The sequence below is a fragment of the Pelodiscus sinensis genome, chromosome Z (genome assembly GCF_052426305.1).
Source record: "Pelodiscus sinensis isolate ZL-2025 chromosome Z, ASM5242630v1, whole genome shotgun sequence".
Classification (NCBI taxonomy): domain Eukaryota; kingdom Metazoa; phylum Chordata; order Testudines; family Trionychidae; genus Pelodiscus; species Pelodiscus sinensis.
In genome coordinates, this window is record NC_143085.1 from 32,603,107 (window position 1) to 32,630,296 (window position 27,190).

At 47.1% G+C, this 27,190-nt stretch overlaps 1 protein-coding gene across 19 annotated transcripts in view; it reads right to left on the reverse strand.

Moving 5' to 3' along the window:
• ATXN2 (ataxin 2) overlaps positions 1-26,919 on the reverse strand; it is a 117,954-nt gene extending 91,035 nt beyond the window's left edge. For 7 of the 19 annotated variants that reach the window (XM_075898722.2, XM_075898715.2, XM_075898719.2 and 4 more), the window contains exons 1-5: positions 26,241-26,516; positions 8,638-8,674; positions 6,146-6,205; positions 4,611-4,682; positions 465-615 (exon numbers count right to left, since the gene is read on the reverse strand). In XM_075898722.2, coding sequence (XP_075754837.2) covers positions 465-615; positions 4,611-4,682; positions 6,146-6,205; positions 8,638-8,674; positions 26,241-26,377 — 457 coding nt within the window. In that variant the 5' untranslated portion in view covers positions 26,378-26,516. Of the gene's footprint in view, positions 1-464; positions 616-4,610; positions 4,683-6,145; positions 6,206-7,405; positions 8,587-8,637; positions 8,675-26,240; positions 26,523-26,896 lie in introns of those variants that run through there. The other 12 variants (XM_075898720.2, XM_075898718.2, XM_075898716.2 and 9 more) reach the window with 7 other exon arrangements.
• Positions 26,920-27,190: the final 271 nt, after the last annotated feature.

Sequence of the window (27,190 nt, forward strand, 5' to 3'; positions counted from 1 at the left end):
ATTCAATGAATACTTTAAAGTGCCTACTAAAGCAAATGCAAACAAGCCATTCACATCTATAAGAAAATGTAGCAATTTCCCTGAGTAAATTACCTCATTTTCTAGAGGACCTATAGCATCACATCTGTTAATACTTTTGGAAGTTAACTTTTTAAACAGCACAAAAATTACTGGCAATGCTTACCCAATTTTTTAAAACTGAGTGCTTAAAAAGTCAGGCTTCAATATATATGTATTTAAGCAACTAAATAAAAATGGACTGATTTAAAAAAGGTGCACAGCAACTGCATCTCCTATTGACATCAATGAGATCTACAGGTGCTCAGCTTTTCTGTGTAGTCTCATTCAGGTGTGTATATGTGGTTTTCAGAGCCTAACCCAAAGTATCAAGATTTAAAATGTTTATCTTTATGATATAAAGCTATGCCCAATTTTAAAAAGCCATTTAAAACAAAGAAACGTACCTCTCCTTGCATAATTGGTATCCATATCTTTAAACTGCACCATAACAAAATCTGAAGACTTGAACAAGATACTCTCTAATATGTCTTCCCGTTTTGGCCCCAGACTGGATTCTGCAGTTTTTCGATGAGCCGCATCAAGCACTAAATCACACTGATATTAAAAATACAAGTGAGTTTGATTCTAAATATTTAATTTAATAATAAATTGTGAATATTGAACAATTAATTGTTAACAACCTACATAACAAGATTTCAACAAGTACTAGGCACATTTCAAACACTGAAAAACTTCATGAAAACAAAACTGTTTATGGGCAATTCCTCAACAGAAAGAGGCTAGATCTAAATAAACGTAAGAATTAGAGATGTAAAATCTCCAGTAATATAGTAACTGATTAAACTAGATGTTTAACTGGTTAACCACCCATGACACGGCAGACGCAGCTGGGCTGCTCCGGCTGGGCTCAGGTATTGGTTAACTGGTTAAACCAGTGGTTCTCAAACTTTTTGGCCCGTGGACCACCTGGATTAATGCAAATCTTTCCATGGACCACCAGATGCTAAAGGAAACTCACCATTAATTACAAAATTACACCTAAGGTACTACAGCTAGGGAGAAGGGTTTAATTTATTAAACAGATTAAATATTTTAACTCTCTCATGTTAGTTTATCAAACTTCATTTTAAATAAAGTAAAATATTAATTTATGTCCAACACAAAAGGTTTCAATGTTTTATTTATGGCAGGGGTAGGAACCTTTTTTGGGTTGGGGATCACTGACCCACAGAAAAATCTGTTGGGGACCATACAATAACAAGCAAAAAAAAAAAAAAATCCTCCGAGGTCCTCTCCCTCCCTCCCCCCCCCCCAACCCTTATTGATGTGGCCGCCAATAGACACCTCACTCGTCTGGCTCCCCAAGGCAAAGGGAAGGGTCAGGGAGGACTGAGATTCAGGGCTTCCCATAGGCCAGTTTTACTTTTCTGGGGTTCTGGAGTTAGTGGATTTTGTGGACTCCCATAGGCTCTGGGATGGGAACAAAAATGAGGGGTTCAGGTTCAGGGGAAGGGCTGCCAGTGAGTGGGATAGGAATGGGTTGCAGGATGCTAGGTCTGGGTGCAGAAACAAGCTGGGAGTAGGGTGTCTGGCCAGGGGGGTGGGAGGAAGGGCAACGGAGGGTGCAGTGTGTGGCCAGGAGGGAGGGTGCAAGAGCAACAGTGGATGCTAGAACAGAGTTGGGGGTAGGTGTGTAGACAGAGGGGAGGTGCGGGAGCAAGGGAGGGTGCAAGAGAGGGCTGAGGGGGAATGGTGTTTGGCCGGAAGGGAGGTGAAGGAGTGAGGCAGAGTGGAGGAACAGTCTGGGTGTCTAGCCAGGAGGGAGGTTGCAAAGCAGGGGCGCGGAGTGCAATCATTTTTTATGGGGAGGCCAATCCAAGAATTTAGTAAGCAACCGAGGGCCGCACTCTTCCATTATTAATGGAGAAGGTGCGGGAGTCTGGGATGGAGGTTGGGTGCAGAAGAAAGCTTGTGATAAGGGACTGAGATGGGGGATCTAGGAGGAAGTTAAAGTGAAGGAGGTGATTGTAACCTGGGACAATAGAATGGGATGAGGAGGGGGTACAGGGCCTCTTAGAGCAATTGACCTGGGGCAGGGGTTCAGATTGTGACCAGAGTCAGTGGATTGGGGTGCAAGGTGTGGGAGGAGTTGTGACCTGAGGTGGGACATAGGAGGAGATACAGTGTCTGGGAAGGTGTATGGGGCCCGGAGCTAGGGTGCAGAGGGTTGGGGGAGGGAGAAGCTGGGGTGTCAAAGACAGACTCTGGCTGGGAAACCTCAGCTGGGTCTCAATCAGCAGCCCAGCAAGTTCCTTAGCCAGGATTCCTGCTTTGCAGCTCCTGGGGAGCTGCAGGAGACATGCTTAGTGCTCAGAACTGAACACTGAGCCCTCGGGGGATGAAGGAGGAGAGGCACTTCCCATGCTGCCTATTCTGCAAACAGGCATCTTCTATTGGCTGAAACCAGCCAATAGTAGCAGAAATAGCATGAGAAGCTGTCATGGAGTGTGAGGTAGTCACCAGGCACTGAACCCAGTCTGCAGCCAGATGAGACTCTCAGCTAGCAGGCAGAACAGAAGATGTATTGGTTCATAGGGATACAGCGTAGAATAGTCTTCTTGTTAGCACAGGAAGCAGGAGCAGACAGTACAACCAATCTTGGGAATAAGAGAGCCCAGAGCCCTAGCTCTTGGCCCTTGCCCTGCCCCCCAAAACTAGGAAGGCGGGAGTCTTACTAAGCCAGTGCAGACTAATTCAGGCTCCCAGAAACTGGTTACAGCTCTGCAGGCAGCCCCACCTACTCTTTTGTTCAGATTCCCAAGTAAAAGGTGTCACCTGGTTGCTCCCCCAACCTAAGCTCAGGTCAGCTCAGAGAGCCTGAGCTACTGTTGTGTACATGCTAAGATGGGGCAGCCTCTTCTCAGTGAAAGTCATACCCAAAATTCCCATCTCCAGCTGGGCACCAGTGCAGTGCCCAGGGAAATTAAAAAAGAATAGCACAGGATAGTAGGAATCTTATACCATACAACCAAGCAAACAGAGTGAATAGAAGCCCCACTATGACACAGAAGCCTGTCTCCCCTCCCTCCAGGCTCTCAGCGTTCAGAAACACACACAGCTTTCCTAAGCACCAAGAAGGGGCAAAGCAAGCAGGGAGCCAGCTGAGGCTCTCTCAGACCAGGTCTGACCCGAAGATTATCTTTTGCCGAGTCCTGGTGTAGAAGCAAAATGGGAGTGTGGGGTCTTGGCATTCGGGGGGGGAGGGGACTGAGTCAGGAGGATTGGGGTAAAGAAACTGGGCATGGGGGGGGCTGCTTATCCGGCTCCATGTCCTAGGGAGTCCCAAGCATAGTCTCCCACTGATACCATTGGCTGCAACGCCAGCCAATGAGAGCAGCAGGGAAGGCCCATCATTACGCTGATGTTCTCCCAGAGAACTGGGCAGGAAGGAAGTGAGAAACGGCAGTGTGGAACCACTTTTTATGCCTCTCTCCTTTGAGCTGGTCTGGCAGCAGAGCTTTCTTCACACTTCCTTTGTCCACCCCCGCTGTGGCAGGCAAAGCCCTCCCCCCTTTTTTTCAAAGTATGCAATTAAGTTTATTCCTGATTTACTTTTAACTCTGGCCTGATTGTGAACAGTGCTTGGCAAATATTCAATAAGCTGAGTTGTGATTGGTCATGTGGGATTGTTTTCTTTCCTTGCCAGGGAAAGCACACAAGACCATGTTATGCTCGTGTGTGTGTGACGATTTAAAATTTGATTTCTACGAATCCCTGGCCATGCACACCTGAAACTGCCTGTCTATGAACCTTCACACCCCTTTAACCTAACTGCGAGAACATCTGTGGAATGTGAACAGCAAAGGGGTGTCAAGGTTCCATGGAATTTTTGATGGAACCCTTTGTTATTTCCATCTTGTCCAGTTCTACAGCATTGCTATGCAGCTAGAGAGACCTCTCTTTTTGCGAAGAACGTCTTCATTATGCTGCCATTTGCCTCACTGAGGTAGGTGGGAGAGAGGCAAGAAACTCAGCGTGGAGCTGCTTGTGCTGCTCTCTCTTCTGAGCCGTCCGGGCTTTCTTCACACTTCCTCCCCCCCACTCCGGAAAGCCCTTCATACTCCTCACTCTTCCATCTGCGAGAAAGCCTTTCATTATGCCATGCCAGGGTCTAGGTGTTCTTCACACTCCCTTTACCAGTTGTTATGCTGCTGTGATTCCCCAGCTGACCTGGGCTGGAGGAGGCAAGAAATGCAGCGTGGAGCCTCTTGTGGTACTCTTCCTTTTGAGCTGGTCTGGTGGGGTGAGGGCATTCTTCATGGCTATTTTGTAGACAGAAGGCTAGAGGGCCAGCGTGGGCTCTCCACAGCGAGGAGAGGAGGGTAGGGATTAGCTGGAGCCTTGGACCACCTGGGAGGCGGCTGTGGACCACAAGTGATCCGTGGACCGCACTTTGAAAAACACTGTGTTAAAACCTTTAAAGAATTAAACTCCTATAAAGAATTATTTGCTTTGCTGTATGAATGAGTAGTAAATCAATGAGCTTTGTGGAAAACCTATCAGAAAGAAAAAGCAAACTAAAACGTTACCTTAGGACTGTAGGTTTTAAAAACTCCTTCATATATACCACCATTTTTCACTTGCAGTTCACATTTGGATCCCTAAAATGTGAGACCAAAAAGAAAAAAAAATCAAAGAAGCTCTCTCACTCTGGCATAAAGACTGTCAAGTGATATCTGAGTGTGCTTTCTTCTTTACTTGTGTTTGTGCATTTAATGTGAAAAGCTCAATTTCCTAGCCAGGCCTTTCCCATTCACTGTTTCCAGACATTCACAAACATGTGCATATGCTTTGCAGATGCAAACACCAGTGTGTACTGAAGAGTTTGTCCTAATGCTGTTTGCAGGTGTCCATTTAAACATCTATGGCACGCAAGCGTTACAACTGTTCAAGTGCACATGCAAGTTTTTGCAAGAGCAAAGAGTGTGCATATATACATGCAAAGTCAAAAGAAGTAGGGTTGTGGGATGAAACATACCATCCATCAGAAGCAATTTACAACTTTCTAAACTAAGAAAAGAAGATCAGTCACCACTATAGCTCTTGACAGTTAAATCCTGGCAAAAGAAAGCTATTGTTCTAAAGCAAGGATGGGCAATAATTTTTGATGGGGGGGCCACTCCCAGGATTTTGGAAAGCGGTTGAGGGCCGCACTCTTCCAAGGTATTAATGGAGGAGGTGCATGGTCTGGGATGGATATTGGGTGCAAAAGGGAGGTTGGGGTAAGGGATTAGGCTACAGGAGGGAGTTTGGATGAAGGAGGTGGTTGTGACCTGGAACACTGGACTGGGGTGCAGGGATCTGTGACTGAGGACAGGAAGGGGCTGTGACCTGGAATGCAGGAGTTTGGATAGCGACCTACAGTAGGGGACTGAGGTGCAGGGGTTTGGGATGTGACCTAGGGCAAGAGGGGGTTGTGACCTGGGCCAGGGGACTGGGGTGCAGGAGGGCATGCAGGGGTTTGGGTTGTGGCTTGGGGCAAATGATTGGGGTGCAGGTTCTAGGAGGGTGAACAGGTGCAAGAGGGGGGCAGAGTGTGGGGTGGGAGGTCACAGGCTTGGTGGAGAGAGGGGCTGGAGTGCCAGAGGAAGTGTCTCTCTGGAAGACTTACCTGGGTGGCTACCAGCCCAGCACATTTCTGAGGCAGCCTCCCTGCCTGTCCCGCCCCTTCACAGGCTGCATGGGCCATGTGAGTGTGTGAATACTTACAAGCTTGAGGAGAGGGGGGCATGGTGCTTCGTGTGCTGCCTGTTCTTCAAACAGGCTGCTCCCATTGGCCAGAAACTGGCCAATGGGATTCTGCAGAGAGCAAGAGCAGCTCATGAAGCCCTCTTCACAGCTGTAAAAGCATGCAGCATGCAGGTGGGGCAAGGCAAGCAGGGAGCCTCCTAGAGGCTCCCTGCTATGTCCATGGATTGGATCCGGTGGCTTGGAAGGCAGGCTGTATTTTGCACAGCCCTGTTCTAAAGGCTCTCAATTAAGAGGCAGTTAGTTTAATATTTTATAATTAATTCTTTATCAGCATCTCTAGAGATGTTTACTCTTTGGCCATATGATAACTTACAACAACTGATGTAAGTATGTGAACCATTCTCATGTTTGCATAGATGCCATCAAAAGAAATCTGAAAGATAAAAACCTTGTATCAGAAAGCAAAAAAATAGAACTATTCATCACAATTCAAGTGACGTAATGGAAGATCTCCCAGATTCAAATATTACCAGTTTGTAAGAGCATGTGGATCAAATACCTTGCTCAGGGCTTGCGGATGTTAATTTAGTTATCAGAAACCTGAAGTATGAATCTACTAATCTGCTGCACACTGCAGACATGCACTTTTCAGATTCTCAGTGTTCTCTGATCTACTGTCATTTCAAAATAGGGTAGATCAAAGCCCATTAAGAAACTGTTAGGCTACGTCTACACTGCAGGCTTTTTGAGCAAGAACTCTATCTGCACAAGAGTTTCTGCACAAAAATTCCTGCTCAAGAGTGCGTCCACACTGCCATATGCTTTTGCAAAAGAGCATCCATGGCAGCGTGGATGCTCTCTTGTGCAAGAAAGCTCTGATGGCCATTTTAGCCGGAGGGGTTTCTTGCGCAACAAACCTCTGTTGCCTGACCACAATGCCTTCTTGCACAAGAGGGCTTATTCCTCGTGGGGAGATGAATAACTCTTGCGCAAGAAGCCCTCTTTTCCAACGCTTTACTGTAAATTTACTTGTGCAAGAACGCGTGTGCAGTGTAGACGCTCTGCAAGTTTTTGCTTGCGCAAAAAGCCTGCAGTGTATGTATCCATAGTGTGTTGCAGGCTAGAGTAGGGCAGATTTACACTCCAGCTTCACGTAAACTACATACACCTGTAGACAAAGGTAAACACACAATTCATTAATTCAGAAGTAACTAGTTGACTCAATGCCAATAAACCAATCCAGCCTCTCCATCATTTAAGAAAACCTCCAAACCCCTCGCAAACATGCCCAGCTACCATTCTGCTCCAATTTAAGTCTACTGACTGTCCAAATACCTTAACTACCACCCAAGAATAAGATAGTCAAGGAGGAGCTATCTTAACTAAAAGCCTGTAGAAATACTCTCCTTTCTCTGCTCTCATTTCAGAAACTAGCTAACAGACACAGATTATATAAATTCACATTAGCAGCAGTTAAAAGCATTGAATTATAAATGCCAACACAACTACAGAACACGTTCTAAACAAACCAAGACAATTTTTTACAATCGTATCAAAATCTAAGATTCTAGGCTAGACAACCCCACCAAATATCAAGCATGCTACTAGATTTGTCAGATTTGCACTTGCATACATTAAGTGATGAGAATGTGCACAGTGCGCGACATCTCTCCTCTCTCTCTGCCAGCATCATTCTTATGAGACAACAGACACTGAAACAGATGAATACCCCATCATATTTTGAACTTGTCAACAGATAGCATCTCTTTCAGGCTGTGTCAAACTGTTTAGTTTAATCCAGTTATGCCCATCTATTGAAATACACGTTTTGTGACATCACCCATTGTTCTGAGAAACTAGCTTTCACGGTTAATACTTCAATATTTGTTAGTGTGAGTGATTTAAAGACACCAAACAAAATATTTTGTTCAGCTTTAGCCTCTGAGAGACAGTACATTAAGTTTGAAGGGACAAGGGGAAAATGTGTTCTTTAATGTTACAAAAAGAGAACTTTCCTAGCTGTAAAAATGATGCAACTGTTATAACCTTAGCCATTTCAAGATAAATTGTTTAATTTTGTGTAGGGAGAGAGGTTAATTGACCTTAAAGATTTGCACCATATCAAAGTTATACACATACATGCTTTTAAGAAAGATTTTACCAAAGGAGTCCAAAGCAAGGCTTAAAATAATCTTTGCTTCACTAGAACTCCAGACATGTAAAAATTATATATTTATGCTAACTGGTAGAATATTTTTAGAGCTGTATAGAATTTGAAAACAAACAAAACTGAACTCCCAGTTTAAAAGATAAATTAGTTCAACCTTATTAATAGTGGTAAAACATCTGTTCTTTCAACTCAGTGATGTCTTATACTTCGCCACTTAAGGGAGGAGCTAATATTATAGGCCTCAATTAGGAACAAATATATAAACATTGCCATGTGTAACACCTATATATGTACCATACTGAACATAGGTATGGTACAGCTACCAAGATATATAGATAATAGATTTACAAATCCGCAGTTCTCTATTTTGTAAGTAAGTGCTTTGTTTGGTAGACTATTAAATGAATGCAAGGGTTTGAATTTCAAAAGAGCCATTCAATGTTTGATCAAATGTTTTCTAACAGTGTCTGAAAATGGCTAGATATCCATAAGGGTATTAAAATAAAGAGAGATTTAACAATTAAGATATTTTACTGTCTACTAGTCTCATATTTGCACTATCTACACAGAACTGAAATATTTAGCCCTTTAAGCTTATTTCCCTACAATAGGCGTTGAAATTTTCAAGTTATTATATATTGAGTTTCCATGCAAATCAAGATATTATTTTGAAAAAAAATTAAATATGTACTTACTGTAGATTGAGGCGGCCCTTTGCCACTGCTGCGACCTCTGAAATTATTAAATATATATCAGATTCAATAAAAACAAGACAACTTTGCTGAAGTTAGACACCTCTTCAACTCAAGTATTCAGGGAAACTGATTAAGTACAGAAAACCTACCCAGATTTCAGGTGTTGAAGAGAAAAATCAATCTCAATAAAGTTTTCCTTTCATATTTTTAAAAAGAACAAAAGCAGAGAACTGTTAAAGCTCCTATAACATTTTCCTCTATCAAGAGAGAAACCTAATTTAGAAGCATTTTTTTAAAAAGATACCACTACCACATCTACAATGGACCAAGGAATACAGCAGTAAAGGAACACTTCTAAAGCAATTTCACTTGAAAGATGTGTTACCTCTTAAATACTGGCCCTTTTCATATTAAAGTTACCATGTATTTATGACCAAGTGTTATGTGTCACAAAGGTAATTATCAGAAGTTTCATGTTAGAGAGTCAAGTACCACTTCAGAATCAAATCTGAGAACAACACGTACATCTAGAAAAAGAATGGCAACTTTATAAGCAAATTGGTAAATTACATCATTTTTATTCTACTAAAAAGTGGTGATAGCATAGTACTCCCAAATATAGCATAGCAATATTAATCGTGTATCTAAGATTATAAAAAAGAGTTTGCATTTAATAAATTTTATTTTGGAAACAGTATGACCACAAAACGCATGTGCACATAATGTTATGGTTTCATGTTAAGCCATAACTTTTGCATTTACTCTCATAACTGTAATGTTATATAAAGTACGATTTTTTGCATTTTAATCTGATCACGTTGTCTCCTCCAATCCCACATAAAAATTCTGGGGACTACTTAGATTAGAGGAATTTGAAAGGCACCTTCTTTCTGTGACTATCTCAAACTCAGAAGGAGTTCTTCATTCTAAAGTACATACAGCTTTGAATTGTGAATCTGTTTCTGCACTGAATACTGTATGAGGTGAGAGACAAGCTATGAAGATGCTGTCAATAGTAAAATAAATTGGAACTCCTAACCTTAAACATTGACAATGCAAAATATGAGATTTTAAAATGCTTAGAATTTGTTTTTCCATAAATAAAGGATCTGAAAAGCCATCCTGAAAATTTGGTACTACAATAGTGGGCAGTTGATTATATAAGAGCCAGAAAGCAATTTGATATACTTAAAAATGAGACTTTTTCATCCTTCCAAAACTAAAACAAAATCCAGAACAGCTGATCATTTTGTCCTCAAACATTTACAGAAATAAAGGCCAAGGTCAACTACAGAAAGGTTCAGGTCCAAAACTAAAGTTTAAGCAAATCAAAACAAAGAATTATAAGTGTTTCATATGAGTAGGACACTACCAGCACCTGCTCTAAGGGAGAGTCTGGGTGGCATTAGACCTGCACAGCAGTAACAAGCACTTTCAGGCTGTGTCTAGATTGCATCCCTTTTCTGTAAAAGGGATGCAAATTAGACACATCACAATTGCAAATGAAGCAGGGATTTAAATCCCTCCCCCCCCCCGCTTCATTTGCATAAACATGGCTGCCGCTTTTTTCTGGCTCGGAGCTTTGCCAGAAAAAAGCGCCAGTCTAGACGGGGATCTTTCGGAAAATAAAGCCTTTTCCGAAAGATTCCTTATTCCTTAGGAGCCGCGAGAGCTCGGCTCTGGCTGCATGTCCCCAGGCGCTGGCTGTGGGGCCCGGCACAGCCAGGCTCCGCCCTGCCCCGCCCCACCAGCTCCATTCCTGCCCCAGCCCCAGCCCCTTTTGTCAACGAAAGACCATTCCCTGCCAGCCACCCAGTTAGCTGCACCCACCCCACTCTGGCTCCGCGCCACCATTGCACCCCACACCCTGCTCCCCCCGATCCCTGTGCTGCCCCTGCACCCCGGTCCCCACGCTAGCTCTGGATCCTCGACGCCTCTGTACCCCACAGCCTCTTTTCCCTGTGCCCCTCCAGGTCTGTGACCTCCATTCCCCGCACTGCCCCTAAACTCCGATCCCTCTGCCCCTCCCATTCCCCTCGTCCCATTCCCCATGCCTCCCCTGCACCCTGCACCCTGTTCCCCCCCAATCCCTGTGTCCTTCTGGCTCTGCGCCTCCCATTCCCCATGCCACCCCTGTACGCCCCACACTGTTCCCCTCTGGCTCTGCTCACCCTGGTCCCCACGCCCCTCTGCACCTCCCATTCCCCACAGTGAACCCTTCTCCCCCTGCTCTCCATATCCCTCTGGCTCTACACTGTCCCTGAACTCTGCTCCCCCTGTGGGTCAGGAGTGAGGGGTGCTTGTCCATAGGGAGGGGCTGGACAGGGCAAGGAAAAGGCTGTTGTGACCCAGTAGCAAGTGAAAGGGGAGGGGGAGTTTACTTGAAGCACCTTTACCTTTATGGAAAAAAATAATTAAAATTATATTTGCTATTTATAGGACTAAAATGCCAGGACAAAAACGAAAACAAAACAAAAAAAATTGCAAAGTGCAAACGTGTAAAAGCCAACAAAAAAAGGAGGGGGGCAAAAAATGTTTTTGCTTGGGGCAGCAAAAAACCTAGAGCCGGCCCTGGCCCAAGAGAGCCCCCAAACGACCACAAATATCAGATAAGGCTCAAAGGCACTAGGCTAGGCTTACTGTAAACGAAGCACAGTAATAGATTCCTGGTCAGATGTCTACAGATGGGCATAAATTCTAAGCCTATTACAATGAATGGGACACAGTCATTGACATGGGATCTTTCACTGTCCCCTCAGTCAGACAAAGATAACTCTTGAGGGTAAACTTTCAGGCCCTCATCTCACTACAGTGTAAGTGTAAGAAACAGACCGTTCTTTGCAGCAATATTGCAAGACCTAAAGTCTATACCTTTGTCTACAGCTAAATTGAAACAGCTGCAGCCATGAGCTAAGAAGCAGGTTATCACATCCTCTCCTCACATACCACCTAGTTTAAATAAATTAAAATAGTATAATATTAGGATGTTAGGAAGGAGAACCTGTCCTAATGGCACCCAATACCACCAAGTAAAGAAACAGTTTTTTAAATGGTTAAAGAAAACTTAGTTTGACAACATTCAGTCTGACATTCTCATTTCTTTATTGTACTCTCATTATGGTGCCCACTAGAGATGTTAATATGTGTTTAATTAAAATTTTCAGTGATTACACATGGGGGCAGCAGTTGGCTCCCTGGGAGCCCGTGCATGCAGGGAGCTGACTTTTAAGCCAGCTTCCCATGCATAGCAGCTCCCGCCTATGCCCCCATGCTGCTACATCTGATACAGGTAGTAGCATAGGGGGAGCGGTAGGACGAGGCAGGCAGCTCCCCAGGAGCCTGTGCATGTAAGCTGGCAACTAAAAAGCCGGCTCCTGAGGCACACCAAGTCCCATCGGGCCCCATACAGCAGTGCAGTGTGGAGGGAGTAAAGGAGGCTCCCCGGGAGCTCATGCGTGTAGAGAGACAGCTTTTAAACCAGTTCCCCAGGTGTACCAGGAACCTGCCCAGGCTGATTGGTTAACCAGGTATATGGTTACATTTTCACAACTCTGCTCCTCACTTCTCTATTGTCTGTCTGTATGATCTGTCTGATTTTTAATTTGTTCTGTCTGCTGTACAATTAATGTTTCTATGCGTAAATCAGCTAAGGTGGTAGGCAGTGTTCCTTTTAAGCTGTGCGCTTGTACAGCTGCTCAAAAGAGATTTAAATATTGCCCGGCTGATTAGAAGAGCACCCATAGCTAGGTTTAGTTTCTACCAGTGGTGCACATTTACACATGCCTCGGTGACCATAAAAAAAAAATCATAAGACTGAAAAAGATTAGAGGGAACATTGGTGGTGGAATATAATTGGTTAGAGAATTACATTATAATAGTACTGGTTAGTAACATTTTAGTAAAATAACTGGGTACAGTACAGGCAGTCCCCGGGTTACGTACAAGATAGGGACTGTAGGTTTGTTCTTAAGATGAATCTGTATGTAAGTCGGAATTGGCGTCCAGATTCAGCCGCTGCTGAAACTGATCAGTTTCAACAGCGGCTGAATCTGGACGCCAGTTCTGACTTACATACAGATTCAACTTAAGAACCCCAGGCATCCCCAAGTCAGCTGCTGCTGAAACTGATCAGCGGCTGATTCCAGGAAGCCCAGGGCAGGGGCTTCCTGTAGTCAGCCACTGGTCAGTTTCAGCAGCAGCTGACTTGGGGACGCCTGGGGCAGAGCAGCTGGGGTGCTGCTGGATTGGTCCAGTAGCGCCGCCGCTCCTCGGCGCTACTGGACCAACCCAGCAGCACCCAAGCTGCTCTGCCCCAGGCGTCCTGATTCAGCCGCTGCTGAAACTGACCAGCAGTGGCTGAATCAGGACGCCTGGGGCAGAGCAGCTGGGGTGCTGCCGGGTTGGTCCAGTAGCGCCCAGAGCGGCGCTACAGGACCAACCGGCAGCGCCCCAGCTGCTGTACCACAGGCGTCCGGAGCAAAGCCGCGGAGCACGGGGGCAGCAGGACAGCCCAGATGCGCCGTGGCTGTCCTGCTGCCCTCGGGCTCCGCGGCTTTGCTCTGCTTTGCTCCCCGTCCCCCTGGTCTGCAGACCAAAGCGGCGGAACACGCGGGCAGCGGACAGCCCAGATGCGTCTGGGCTGGCCGCATGCTCCGCGGCTTTGCTCTGCTTTGCTCCCCGCCCCCCTGACCAGAGCTCACTGCCCGCGTGTTCCGCCGCTTTGCTCCCCGTCCCCCTGGTCTGCAGACCAGGGGGACGGGGAGCAAAGCCGCGGAGCACGCGGCCAGCCCAGACGCGTCTGGGCTGTCCGCTGCCCGCGTGTTCCGCCGCTTTGCTTCCTCTCCCTGGTCTGCTGGAGACCAGGGAGAGGGAGGGCCCCGTTTGTAACTGCAGATCCGACATAAGTCGGATCCGCGTAACTCGGGGACTGCCTGTATATCTAAATATGACTCAAGTTTCACTATGGCTACATCTACACCGGCATGATTTTCCGAAAATGCTTTTAATGGAAAAGTTTTCCGTTAAAAGCATTTTTGGAAAAGCACGTCTAGATTGGCAGGATGCTTTTCCGCAAAAGCACTTTTTGCGGAAAAGCGTTCGTGGCCAATCCAGACGCGGTTTTCTGCAAAAAAGCCCTGATTGCCATTTTCGCAATCAGGGCTTTTTTGCGGAAAACACTACTGTGCTGTTTACACTGGCCCTTTTGCGCAAAAGTCTTTCGGAAAAAGACTTTTGCCCAAACGGGAGCAGCATAATATTTCTGGAAAAGCACTGATGATCTTACACGAGATCGTCAGTGCTTTTCTGGAAAGTCAAGCGGCCAGTGTAGACAGCTGGCAAGTTTTTCCGCAAAATCATATGATTTTGCGGAAAAACTTGCCAGTCTAGACACAGCCTATAAGAATAAGAAGGAAAGACCGGGATGAAGAAAAATAACTCAATCTCCAAGACACAGCCTAAGATCAGAGCTGTCAAGAATTCTCTGCTCGATCTGACATTAAGCAGCCAGAATCTAGACAAAACTGACCTTGCCTGATCAGTATTGGTGAGCATGACATTGTATGCTTAGCATGTATATTCTGCTTGCTTGGTAACTGTTAATAAAAAGAGAATAAGAATATTGCTATGCAATAAGGATGTAAACAACTAGTACAATCACTATTCAGCTATTTATTCCCCCTACCCCTGCAGCCTTTGCATCAGAGGAAGGAAGGGAGGAGCAGGATTCAGTGCTTTGGTTCCTCCCAGTACCGTGTCGGTGCAGAGAGGAAGGGTAGGGTGACAGAGGCACAGTGGGGGACCCAGCATGAGCCGGGACTGCTTTAGTCCCGGCTCACGCTGGGTCTCCCACTGCTGTGCCTCTGCTTTTTAAATGTAGTAAAAGCCCCTGGGCTCTTAGTACATTTAAAAGGCAGAACCGCAGCATGGGTGTCTCTCTCACTGCCATCCCTGAGAGCTAACCTACATTGAAACTGCAGAGTCACAACATGGATAGCATGCATACCCCTCCTCCCCCATTGACTAATTGACGGAAATTCCATTGACTACTCCAGTGTTTCCCAGTTGGTGCTCTGCGGAATTCTGGGGTTCCCGAAGCGAAAGTAGGGGTTCTGGGAGGAGCCAGCACTCCCCTTCCCCCTCTGAAAGAGAAAGCCAACTAGCCAACTTCTTAAAGAAACAGCACACTTGTTTCCCATTCTTCCCTGGCAACACAGAAGCATAGCAAGGCGGGGGCAGAAGGGAACAGTTGCTCCTGGCCAGCATACTAGGGGGTGCCGGACCGAGGTGACCCCACATGACCCACAGTGGAGAGGGACGCACTTCCCCTTCCCAAAGGAGCCGGCATGCTCTGCCTGAACAGCTAGGGCTGTGGCACCTGGCAACTTAGTTCCATGGCCTTTCTTTGCGGTGGAGGGGTGGGAGGTCAGGAGACCCAGGGCTGTGCAGCTCCAACTGTGCAGGCAGCGCGCTCTGCCCTGGGACTCCCTGCACCCTCCCCCCACACACAGGATGTCATCACAGAAGTAAGTTGCTGGGATGCAACAGCCCCTGCTGTTCAGGCAGTGCATGCGCCAGCAGTTTGGGGAGGGGAAGTACAGTTGCACACTTCCTGAAACCCAGAGGTGTTGCAGGATTGCCAGGTACTGGTCCCAGCTGCCTCTGTCCAAACCTCCCCACAAGTAGCCTGTCCCCTGCCCCCACCAGCACTGTTCCCAGCACCCAGCAGCACCCTGCCACCCACCCCAGCACCCAGCAGCACCCTGTCCTGAGCCCCAGCACCCTGCCACCCACCCCAGCACCACCCTGTCCCCAGCCCCAGCACCCTGCCACCCATCCCAGCACCCAGCAGCACCCTGCAATCCACCCTAGCACCCAGCAGCACCCTGTCCCTAGAACTCTGCCACCCACCCCAGGACCCTGGCCCCAGCCGCAGCACCCTGCCACCAATTCCAGCACCCAGCAGCACCCTGTTCCTTATCCCAGCACCCTGCCACCCACCCCAGTGCCCAGCAGGACCATGTCCCTGACCCCAGAACCCTGCCACCTGTCCCAGCACCCAGCCACCTGTGCCAGCACCCTGCCACCCACCCCAGTACCTGGCAGCATCCTGTCCCCTACCCCCACCAGCACAGTTGAAACTACATTAGTGAGGCTTGGGGGGTTTGGAAGATTTGGTTTTTTTGCATCTCACTTGTGTGGCCTCAACTGACTTTTCTGTGGGTCAGTGACCCTTGACTCAAAACAGGTTCCCCACCCCTCCGATAAATAAAGACAATGCTAAAACCTTCTGAGTTTGACATAATATTTTATTTAAAAATGAAGTCTGGCCAACAAGCCCCAATTGGGGCCAAAACCCCATCTGGTCACAGCATTGTAACACTTCTGCACCACCTGTCCCCAAATCTGAGCCTATCATACACCGGAACCCTCTGTCCTGAGCCTCTCACATCCCCAAACTCCTGCAGCCCCACATCCTCAGTCTTCTGCCACAACACTCCTGCACACATCACAAATCTGTGTCCTGAGCCCATCATACTCACAACCTCCCTGCCCTGAGCCCCTCACATATCCAACCCAAACTCCTGCACCCTCACATCCACAAGCCTGTGGCTTGCTCAGCACCCCAACCTTCCACCTGAGCCCCCTCCCTAAGCCAGCATCCCCTTCTCCTGCATACAAATTCCCTCTCAGAGTTTGCACTTCTCAACCCTTCCCATACCCAAATTCCTCATTCTCACCCCAGAGCCCGCACCTCCTCTCTCAAGCCAGTGAAAGTGTATAATGGCTGAGGATAGCAAGTGATGGAAAGGAGAGGAACAGAGAGGATGGGGCCTCAAGGAAGGTGTGGGGTCTTGGGGAAGGAATGTGATTTTCATGCACTGGTGGGTCCCCAATCCCCCCCCCTTTTTTTTTTGCTTGACAAAAATTGGCTGGAAATAGGCAGTCAATCAGAGCTGAGAGAGTGGCCTGAGAGACTGGGGCAGTACAAGCCTCTTCCCCCATCTAAAGCTGAACGTCATGTGGAAGGAGCAGCCTGCATTTTCAAGCAAGCTGGGGCTGCAGCAGGCAGGGAGCCCAGCCTGACTTGAGGGTGCTGCAGCCTGCTGGCCAAGAGACACATAGGTAAACTCCTCCCAGCCAGCAGCTGCCTCTGGCACCCCTACCCATCCTGCACTCCGACTCCCTCTCCAAGATCACCATCCAAACCCTCTGCACTCCCTGCCCCAGGTGACAGGGACCCTGCACCTTCCAGACCCTGCACCTCCTCCTACATACTTCCCCCAGGCCAGAATCCTCTCCTGCACCCACACTCACTCCTTGACTCTACACCCCAAACCCCTCACCCAGATCACAGCCCCCTCCTCCACCCAAATACCTTCTCAGACCCCACGCCATCTCCTGCACCCTAATCCCTTACCCTGTGCACCCTTCTTCACCCACCCTCCAACCCAGACATCACACGCCCTCCACAGAAAAGTGCAGACTTTGACCATTTACCAAAATCTTGGAGGGGCCCCCCACCAAAAATTATTGCCCACTCCTTCCCTGGTCTGCTGGAGACATGGAGCAAAGCCGCGGAGCACGCGGGCAGCGGACAGCCCAGACGTGCCGCGGCTGTCCTGCTGCCGGCGTCCTCAGAGGCTTTGCTTCCTGTCTCCCTGGTCTACTGGACTCCAGCAGACCAGGGAGACAGGCAGCAAACCCCATTCGTAACTGAGGATCCGACATAAGTCGGATCCGCGTAACTCGGGGACTGCCTGTATTAGATCAACTGCACATGTAGCACACAAAAGGCACAAATACTGGTTGTTCTTCAAGTACCTGGAACCATACATTTCTTAAAGTAATAATGAATGCAAAAGATAACTGCTCAAGAGCAGACCTGCAGATTCATCACTCTGATAAAAATAACAAATTCAGTGATTTATGACTGTCCAAGACTGACAGACTTCTTTGTATTTACAAAAAAAGAAGGAATAGAAAGATTCTCAAATATTGACTGTCCTATTTACAATATAAGCTTCTCAAGCAGCAGTTCTCAACCCACAACTTGCTGAGGCCCTCTTGGCACCCAGCTGTGGCCCATGTGACATCCTCAGAGCCATAAAGGTAGTTTATATATTGTATGGACACAGCCCATAGAGCACAGAGAGCTGCAAGTGTGGCTCACAATGGTAAATAGGTGAGAACCACTGTTCTTGAGGCATGATTTGAGATGAACCTATTGACAGCATTGAAGCCTCTCATGCAGAAGTCAGAAAAGTGATGTAATCATATGAGAACACTCTGAAAGAGGCTATAGCTGAGTTTCCACTGTGCTCTGTTATACTAATGTTCTAAACACATTTTAAACATTACAGAAAAGTCAGGCAGCTGACTTAACCAGCCTCAGACAAGCTAGAAATTAACTTGGATATTCTCTTTTGTACAAGCCATTTCAATAACCTAGAGATCTGCAGCATTAGATTTAAAAGTGACCGTCACAACTGAAAAAAGATTAAGAAATCAGTTTTATTTTAGTGAGAAGTGCTTTTTAGCCTGTAAGCTTTTAGTTTGCTGGACTGAGCAAAATGATTGCAGTTTTCCTTTAACATTTTCAGTGAATGCGAAGTTATAAATTCCACATCTGCTGCAGCACTTTCATTAACATTACTGTCTTTTCCTTTTGTTTCTGTAGCAATGGCCCTCAGCAAAAATTCTCCTTGTCCTCACTAGCAATCATTTCTCTAATTCTAAATTGATTCTAAGAGCTAAGTTAACAATGGAACTCTCACCTACAGCATTAAGCTACTAGAGATCTTTCTGAACTAGGGATGTTAGATCTCGGGTAACTCAATAGCTGTGTAAGCGCATGAAATCTACGTGGTTACAAAACTACTCAATAGGCCCAGAGGCAGGGCTGGCAGCCAGTGCGCTCCCAGCCCCACTGCCCAGGAGCTCTCTGCCATCCTGCACTGCTGCCTTGGTATCAGAAACAGCAGTGTAGGGTGTCAGGCAGGAGTAAGTCTGCGAGAGGAGCCAGTTTAAAACCAGCTCTCCACACAAGGAATGTAAGCAACTGGTTAACCAGTTGAGCCACTACTCAACTAGTCGCTTCCCCCCTTTGCTGCCTCTGAATCAGAGGCACAGGGGAGGGAGGGGAGGAAGGGAGCAGGAGCCAGTGCTGGGGGGAGGCATCTTAAAAGCCAGTTCCCCACTACCATCATCTCCATCTGGGGACAGGGGAGGAAGAGGCACAGCAGGGGGAACAGTGCAAGTTGGGACCAAAGTAGTCCTCCCCTGCACAGAGTTCCAACTGCCGCGCCGCAGGCAGCTCTTGTACATTTCAAAGGGAGCAGTGCAGCAGTTGGGACCCCTCACGAGTGGGGACTGCTTCTGTCTCCACTCACACGGGTTCCCTGGTGCACCTCGTCCTTTAAAATATACAAGAGCTGCCTGCAGCACAGCAGTTGGGACCCTATGCTGGGTCCCCCACTGCGCCTCTGCCACCCCTGCTCCTTCCCCCTTGCACAGAAACAGTGCTAGGAGGAACCAAAGCCGGCTCCCCCCAGCACTGTCTCTTGCTGATACACAGGCAGCGGGGGGGGAAGGATAGTTGACAGAATTTCCATTAGTTAACTAACTGATTAATTGAAATGTAACATCCTTACACCATACAGACCAGCTGCCTGACACCATGTGCTGTTGCCTCAGATGTGGGGGAGGCTGCCACGTGGGGGGGCAGGAGGAGACAGGTGCCAATGCGAAGCCAGTGCTGGGGAGAAATCAGCTGATACAGAGGCAGCAAACGGGGGGGAAGGGGGAATGTGAGTAGTCAACAAAAATAGCTAATAAGTCTAGACTTATTGGTTAACTGTACAGTCGACTGCTCACTGAGGGTGTGTCTAGACTACAGGGTTTTGTCGACAAAAGTGGACTTTTGTCGACAAAACTAAACCTGCGCCTACACAGGATCAGTCCCCTGCCATCACAGCAGGACCAAGTACCATCCCTGACAAATTTTTGCCCCAAATCCCTGAATGGCCTCCACAAGGATTGAACTCTCAACCCTGGTTTAGCAGGTCAAGGCTCAACCCACTGAGCTATCCCTCCCCCCTGTAAGGTAACTCGTGAGATCATAAGAGTCCAGTCCCCTGCCCTCACAACAGGACCCAGCACTATTCTAGACCATCCCTGATAGATGTCTATCTAACCTGCTCTTAAATATCTCCAGATTAATGAAAAACTCTTTGGCTCAGGGACTGAGACAAACTAAATGGTTTAAAAATCTATAAGGACAGAATAAGGTGAGAAGGGAAAGCAATCATAGCAATCATCATGCTGACTGTAAGCAGTGCATATCCTGACTGTTAGCTAAGTTTCTAATGTAATATATTACTAATTTACTGTGGACACTATAGAAGTGAATTAAAGAGCAATTTGAGTAAAAGAAAAGCAGGTAGGCAGACCAACCTTGGAAACCATTCCATGCATAGTAGGGGAGAGAAAAAAAATCACATATAAAGGCATAGACATTGTTAAGAGTATGTCAACAAAATAAACAGTTTAAGCCATTCTTTTGTAGGAAGAGAGCCAAAGTAGCACATTTCTCATATCAGGTTATTTACATTATGGGTATGCTGTGCTCAACAGTCACACTGAAAATTGAGACCATTACTAAAGAGTATTCCTTCCTATGAAAAGGTAAGTTTTGGAGATCTATAGGAGTTAGAACATATTTATAAATTCTACACAATTGTAACTCAGTTAGTATTACCTAACCATCAAATATAGTATTATTCTACTATATATTTGAAAATGTGTGCATCTGCCTGTCCGTCCACCTGTAAGTCCATTTGTTAAAGAACTCCTCCTATATGGTAAGAGCTACGACCTGCCAAATTCGGTATGCAGCTTCTTCTTTTCATAACAAAGCATGGGCAGGATTTGATTGTCAGGACAATGGGATGTGCGTGGAATGCATTTTTTCTTATCAAATGGAAAGGGAGAGGTCTGGTAGCAGGGACAGCTACACTCCAGACTGACCAAAAAGGGGCAGCAAGCAAACACTGCCCTGGGCAGCAAAGTCCTGAGAAGCTACACTGCTGGCCAAGCAGCATGGTCTAAGGCCAGTCCCCCTGCTCTGGACCAGCTCCATTACTATTCCCTGTCCTGAAGGCCCCACCACTACCCCATTACTATCCCCTGTCTTGAGGGCCCCCCAACCCTCTGAACCATTCCACACATCCCCCAGGCCTTAGATTTTTCATCCCTAGTTTAAAGCAAGCAATCACAAACAACAACTGTTCAATTTAACAGAGTGAAGAGAAGACTTCTGGATGCATCAGTTAGTATTATTAATGCTTTGAAAACAATCGATGGGATGAGAGTTGGCTCCAGAACTGCTTTCCCTTCAAAGTCATTGCCTAGACACAGTAAACCAGTTTCTTGTCTTAGAGAAATACTTTGGGGGGGGAGGGAGTACAGCTGTCTGTCAAACAGATTATCTCAGACTTAGTCTACTCTACTGAGACAGGTCAACATTATCATCTTGTATAATGACTTATTCACAACATACATAACTGCCTGCATCTTCTGAGAACCTCTGCAAAAGTCTGTATCCCTCATTTCAGTTCAGCACCTTGAAAAATCAGACTGTCTTTATAAAAAATGTTGGTGTACCACATATGCAAAGATAAAAATCCTACATGCAACATTAAAGCCCACTGAAAATTTTGGTTTATATAATACTGTCTACTTAAGGTTAAACTCCTGCATTTTTATTCCATCCTGTAAATAAACAGTAAACATGAGGTCAAAGATACAGTCCAGTACTTTATATCAGGTGTCCTACTTCATGTAAGGTACACTAATAAGATCCACTGATGAGCATTCTTAACATAATTGTCGGAAATCACAACAATTAGAAAATTTTTAGATTGTTGTCAATTGCACTTTCTAGAACATCTGAAACAAACATTGCGTTGATAATAACTGTTTATGAACAATCAACAATTAAGAGTGACCTGTAGGTTATTCAGTTTGATAATTAAAGAGTGTTACATTAAAGCAATATTGATTACTAACTAATTCTCTGTGGATTTTATTATAAACTTTGACACCACGGGAGATTATGTAATCCTGGAAAATATATTAAAAATGTGTGTGTATATTAGGGATGTTAAATATAGTTTAATAAACTAATTAATGGAATTTCCACCGGCTAATTGATTAGTGGATAAGCAGAGGAGCCGCAGGAAGCTCTCGGCCTCAGGAGCTAATCCCGCTGTGGCTCTGCCTTTTAGATGTATTAAGAGCTTCCTAATACATTTTAAAGGCTGAAGCGCAGAGTGGGGGACTAGCATGAGCCGATACAGCTGATTCTCAGCTTATGCTGGATCCCCCCACTGCACTTCTGCTTTTTAAATGTATTAAGAGCCAGAAAGTTGGATAGTTGACACACTAGTTCACTAGTCACCCTCCCCTTGCTGCCTCTATCAGAAAGAGGCAGCAACAGGGGGAAAAGGAGGGGTGCTTCAAAGTGGCAGCACAGCGCGCAGCCCGGGGTCAGTTGGGAACCCAAAGTCCCCAGCTGACCCTGGGCTCCCTGCAATGCCACCTCTTTGAAATCCCGTGGGGAGCATGGGACCAGCAGGGGACTGCTTGAGTCCGCCCACTGACCCCATGCTCCCTGCAGCACTTTTCGCCCTTGAAGCGTAGCAACAGCACTGGAACAGCACCCTTATCTATTAATCCAGGGGTTCCCAAACTTTTTGACACAGGGACCAGTAAATCCATTCACAAAATTTTGGAGGACCGGTAACATTAATTTGCATATTTGCATATCCATTAATCAAATTATGAATATTCAAATAAATTGTTTCTGGTCCTCCCAAAACCCCCAGTGCCAGCTTTAGCAAAGCACAATATACTTGTCAGAAAGTTAAGGAATATGGATTGGATAAATGGACTGTAAGACAGAAAGCTGGTTAGACCAGGGTTCCCCAAACTTTTTACTTTGGTTGGAACCCTTTTTTTTTTCCCCCAATACTGCTTTTTGCAGCCCAAAAAAATAAACACATAAAAAAACAAACTGAGAAAATACCAGACATATAACATGTCTGGTATTTTCTCATTAGATAAGCTGTATTATTACTAGATGTATCAGTTTGTAGTTTCAAACTGCCTGGCTGATAAACGTGCTCAGGCTGCACGAGTGTGTCTACCAGCCATCCAGTTCGCAACTACTCAATAAGTCAATAGTTGTGACTTATTTCTTCCACTATTTGATCTGAGGAAGTGGGTCTGGCCCACGAAAGCTCATCATCTAATAAACCATCTTGTTAGTCTTTAAAGTGCTACATAGTCCTGTATTTTGTTTCAGCTACACCAGACTAACATGGCTACATTTCTATCACTATACTACAATAATATCTAAGAGTTAGCATACTCTTCATATTCTCAGCTAGCTCCGTCAAGGTGGGATAATCATTCTTTATCCTGCTCTTGATCTAAGATTTTTGGTGAGACTACTGAAAAGTGAAAATGACTAAAGAAGTCGGACTGAGAAAATTAGCATTAGTGGCAAAAAAGAGTTTTCAATCAGTTCAGCTTTCATCTGTTTATAACAAGGAATTTTAAAAACACTTAATTTCTATCTCTTTAATACTGAATGTTCAGAACAGTTAAGAAACTGATTATGATACTAAAGTACAGAAGAAAATTGTCTATAACTGTATCTCAGGTACTTAAAGTAGACCCTGATTTAAAAAAAAAATTGAATAACTTTTCCAGGGGACAAAATATTGGTATTCCCTCACAATAACAAAAATTTCCTTTGGATGGTACCGTCCGATGGCATTGAACCAACTGTTTATGACTATAAGAGAGATCCAGAATAGCTAAATTTATATTTTGATAAAACTGAACTAGGGATGTTAAATTGAGAGTAATGATTAATCAAATAGCTGATGAATTTTACATCAACTATTCGATTAATCGATAGTGCACCTTCACTTTTGAAGCGTAGCAACAGCCCTACGGCTCCATGCATCAGGCAGTATGTGGAGTTTCAAAGCGGCAACGCCATATAGAGCCCAGGGTCTGGCCCCAGGCTCTACCTGTCACTGCAGCTTTGAAGTATCCTCTACTTATTCTTCCCCCCCCCCCCCCCCCGCCCACTGCCTCTTTCTGACAGAGGCAACAAGAGGAGCGGGGAAGGGGGAACTAACGACTAACATGTTGACTATCTGATAAGCAAATGCTTATCGGATAGTCGACTGGTCCTTTACATCCCTAAACTGAACTGACCAAAACAGAATTAAAGACTGTTTTGGATAGCATGATTTTTCAGGTTTGTATATAGTGTCTGCATTTTCTGTAATCGTTTAAGCAGTTGGAGCATGTATATGTGGAATATGGCGGTGTGGCATTTAATATATTTGCCTGTTTGTAAGAGGTACATCTACATTTTTTTTTACTGCATCTTTCTGAGAGGTATTTTTTTTTAATATTTTTACTAAATTGCTGCTAATCCCCAACCCCCCAAAAAAACGGAAATTTATCGCAATCTAATAATATAAGCAAAGGAAGAAGCATTTCGCTCCATTGTCAAAAGAGAAGCAGGTATTTGTCTTCACTAATTTTTAAATGTTATGCCTCCAACAGTTCAAATGAAATTTATGGCCAAATTTCAACTCCTAAAATGTGACTACTCATGCAAAGCTCTGTTGCATGTGCATCTTAAGAATGTATTACGTATGTAAACATTATGGAGTGATAATTAATTTAAAAAAGTGTTAAGAAACCAGCTCAGCAAAAGCAAGAAACAGTTATTTAATTTTTCATCACAAACTACAGATTTCAAATTTGTTTAATATCAAAGTACCAAGATTAAGACTGTAAAACATTTTAAAAAAAATATGCTTAAACTCTGCACTCAATCAGAACTACCATACAAATTTGCAGCATGACATAAATTTTTAAAACACTTTTAAAACAAAACCAAGATTTTTCTCTTAATCTGCGAGAGTATTTTAAAGGAGCTTCATTCAGTCCCTTGGCAAGACTTCCAGTGAGAGAAAGTCACATAATTTTACAGGACCCTTCATCCAGAAAAACCTTCAAACATATTGTGTGTTATATAAAGGGATTCAGTCACTGAAATGCAGCCACCTCTGAGAGTGAACTGAGTGAACTGCCCTAGTAACAATTTATCCATTTGAAACTAAAATGGTAACATAGGTAGGAAGAATGTAATTGCTTTAGTTGGAATTTGACCAGGAAACACGAGCTCTCACACACAAAAAGCATTCACATCCCCACTAAAATTTCAAGGAAGGCTGTAGCTTTACTGACCTTCGGGTTAACCTCTAGAGTGCCACTCTTTTTCAAGAGGACAGAATAGCAAATACTAAGAGTTCATTCTACAGGGTCACAAGTGTAAGAAATCACTTTCCTAAATTGCTCAAGGTGTCAATATATTTTTAGTTTGCTTTATTCTATTCCTTTTTGTCCTAGATCTTTCCCCCACTTTGTTATGTTGAAGTGAAATCCTGCTTTCTGAAGTTGTCCAGTAAATTTTGTTTTTCTGCTAGAATACAGAGCTGAATAAGAGTAGAATTGCCAAACTAGTGAGCAATGTAAGAGGGAAAACAAACCCCAAGTGACCTGAGAGACCAAGAACTGCAAAAGGAAATGATTATGCAGGATCCTAAAGATGTCTGGAGATGCAGGATACCAAAAAGTCTGAATGGTGGACAGGTTACAGGTCCAAGCCCAAATAAACAGTGAACTCTTCGGTGGTTATATCTGTGCCCTGAGAATCATGGCCTATCAAGCAAAGGGTGGCAGTTGTGATATAGGATCAGAACTAGGGAGCTGATTGCAGGGAGAATCTCAATATCCTCAGCTGGCCTTGAGGACACCTCTCACCTGTGAAAAGCGCCTGCATATTAGAAACTTCGATAGTGTTTCACTCTGTGAAGTGAGCTCAAAACCCTCATCTGCTCCGATGGGGTTATCGTTTATCACCTTCCCCTGCATTTCCAGAATTGGACACTTTAAGCAGCGCCCCAAGAAGCCGGCCGGGAGGGGACGAGCTGTCCATTGCAGGGCCGGCCCCGGGGCTGGAGCAGACTCACTACGCTGGTCTCCATAAAACGTCTATTTTCGAAAATAAAATGGTCACCTCTGGACCGGCAGCAGCAGCGCTGGCTTGGCCGCGGGCCAGGCGCCCGTTCGCTGGGCCGGGCCTACTCTCCCCACGCCGGCCGATGGGGGATCGGGTCTCTCCCTCCGCACCCTGGAGTCCGCCCGCCGGCAAAGCGAACCGACCTCGAGCCCTTCACCCTGCGGCCGCCCGCCCCGCGTCCTTCGCGGCCTCGGCCCGGGACACGGAGGCCTCGAGGCGGCTTCCCCGCTCCCCCTGCGGAGCCACCAGCCCCCGCGCCCGGGCTGCGCCAGCACCGCGGCCGGGCCCGGCCCCCTTCACCCTCGCCGCATGCTGATGCCAGGCCGGGGCCCCTTCACCCTGCCTGGCACCCCCCGTACGGCCTGTCAGGGACAAGGGGCCAGGCCCCTCCCCTCAGGCCCGGGGGCGCTGCCCCGCGCCCCAGACCCACCTGCCCATGTTCTGCCGCCCGCCGCCGCCGCCCCCCGCCGCTGCCGGGAGGCCGGGGCCGCCGCTGCCGCCGGGGGGTTTGCGGTTGTTCCCGGCGCCCTGGGCCGGCTGCTGCTGCTGCTGCTGCTTGAGGGACATGGCGAAGGGGCCGGGGCCTGCTGCGCTCGCTCGCTGCGCAGGAGCCGCCGCCGCCTCGGCCGGTTGCTCCCAAACAGTGCGAGCCGAGCCGAGCCGGGCCGGGGAGGGAGGGGGAGCGCGCGGGCAGCGGGGCGCGGAGGGATCCGGCGGGGGGAGGGGAGGCGCGCTGCGTACCTGCCCGCCCAGCCCTGCCCGCCGCCTGACAGCGCCCCGCCGGGGGGCCGCGCCCCGCCCCGCGGCCCCGGCAGCCCGCCCGGGAGCGCTCGGGGGCCCGGCTCCGCTCCGTTCCGCGGCCGGGAGCGCCTCCGCGGCCGGACTCTTTACGGGAAGTCGGAAGGGTCTGAGCGGGGAAGCGGTAGGTGAAGGGGCGGCCGGGGAGCGAGCGCCGGCCGGGACACGTGAGGCGGCCGGGGACAGGCCCAGGGACACCGGCCGCCCCTCACGCGCCGCGGGGACGTGGCTCCGCGCGGGGGCGGGGGCGGATCCAGGCTCCCTGCCCGCCCGCGGTTCGGGACCCACCGGAGCCTCCCGGGCAGTGGCGCTGGGCGCAGCAGAGCTCCCGCCGCCTGGCGGCGCCGCGGGCCGGTTACCGCCGCTCCCTGGGCCCGGCCCCACCGCCGCACCTGGCATGGGGCCTCCCTGCAGCCGGACAGGCCTTGCTTCGGGGCAGCCGCGTGCTCAGTGGAGCCCCCTCCCCCGGGCGGCTGAACGCGCAGAAGCTGCCCCTGCCAGTTACCTCCCGCTGCTCCGCCGCTTTCTTGCCACTGATCTCGGCCGCCTCTGCCTTCCCCGCTCCCTTCACTCTTGGGTGGG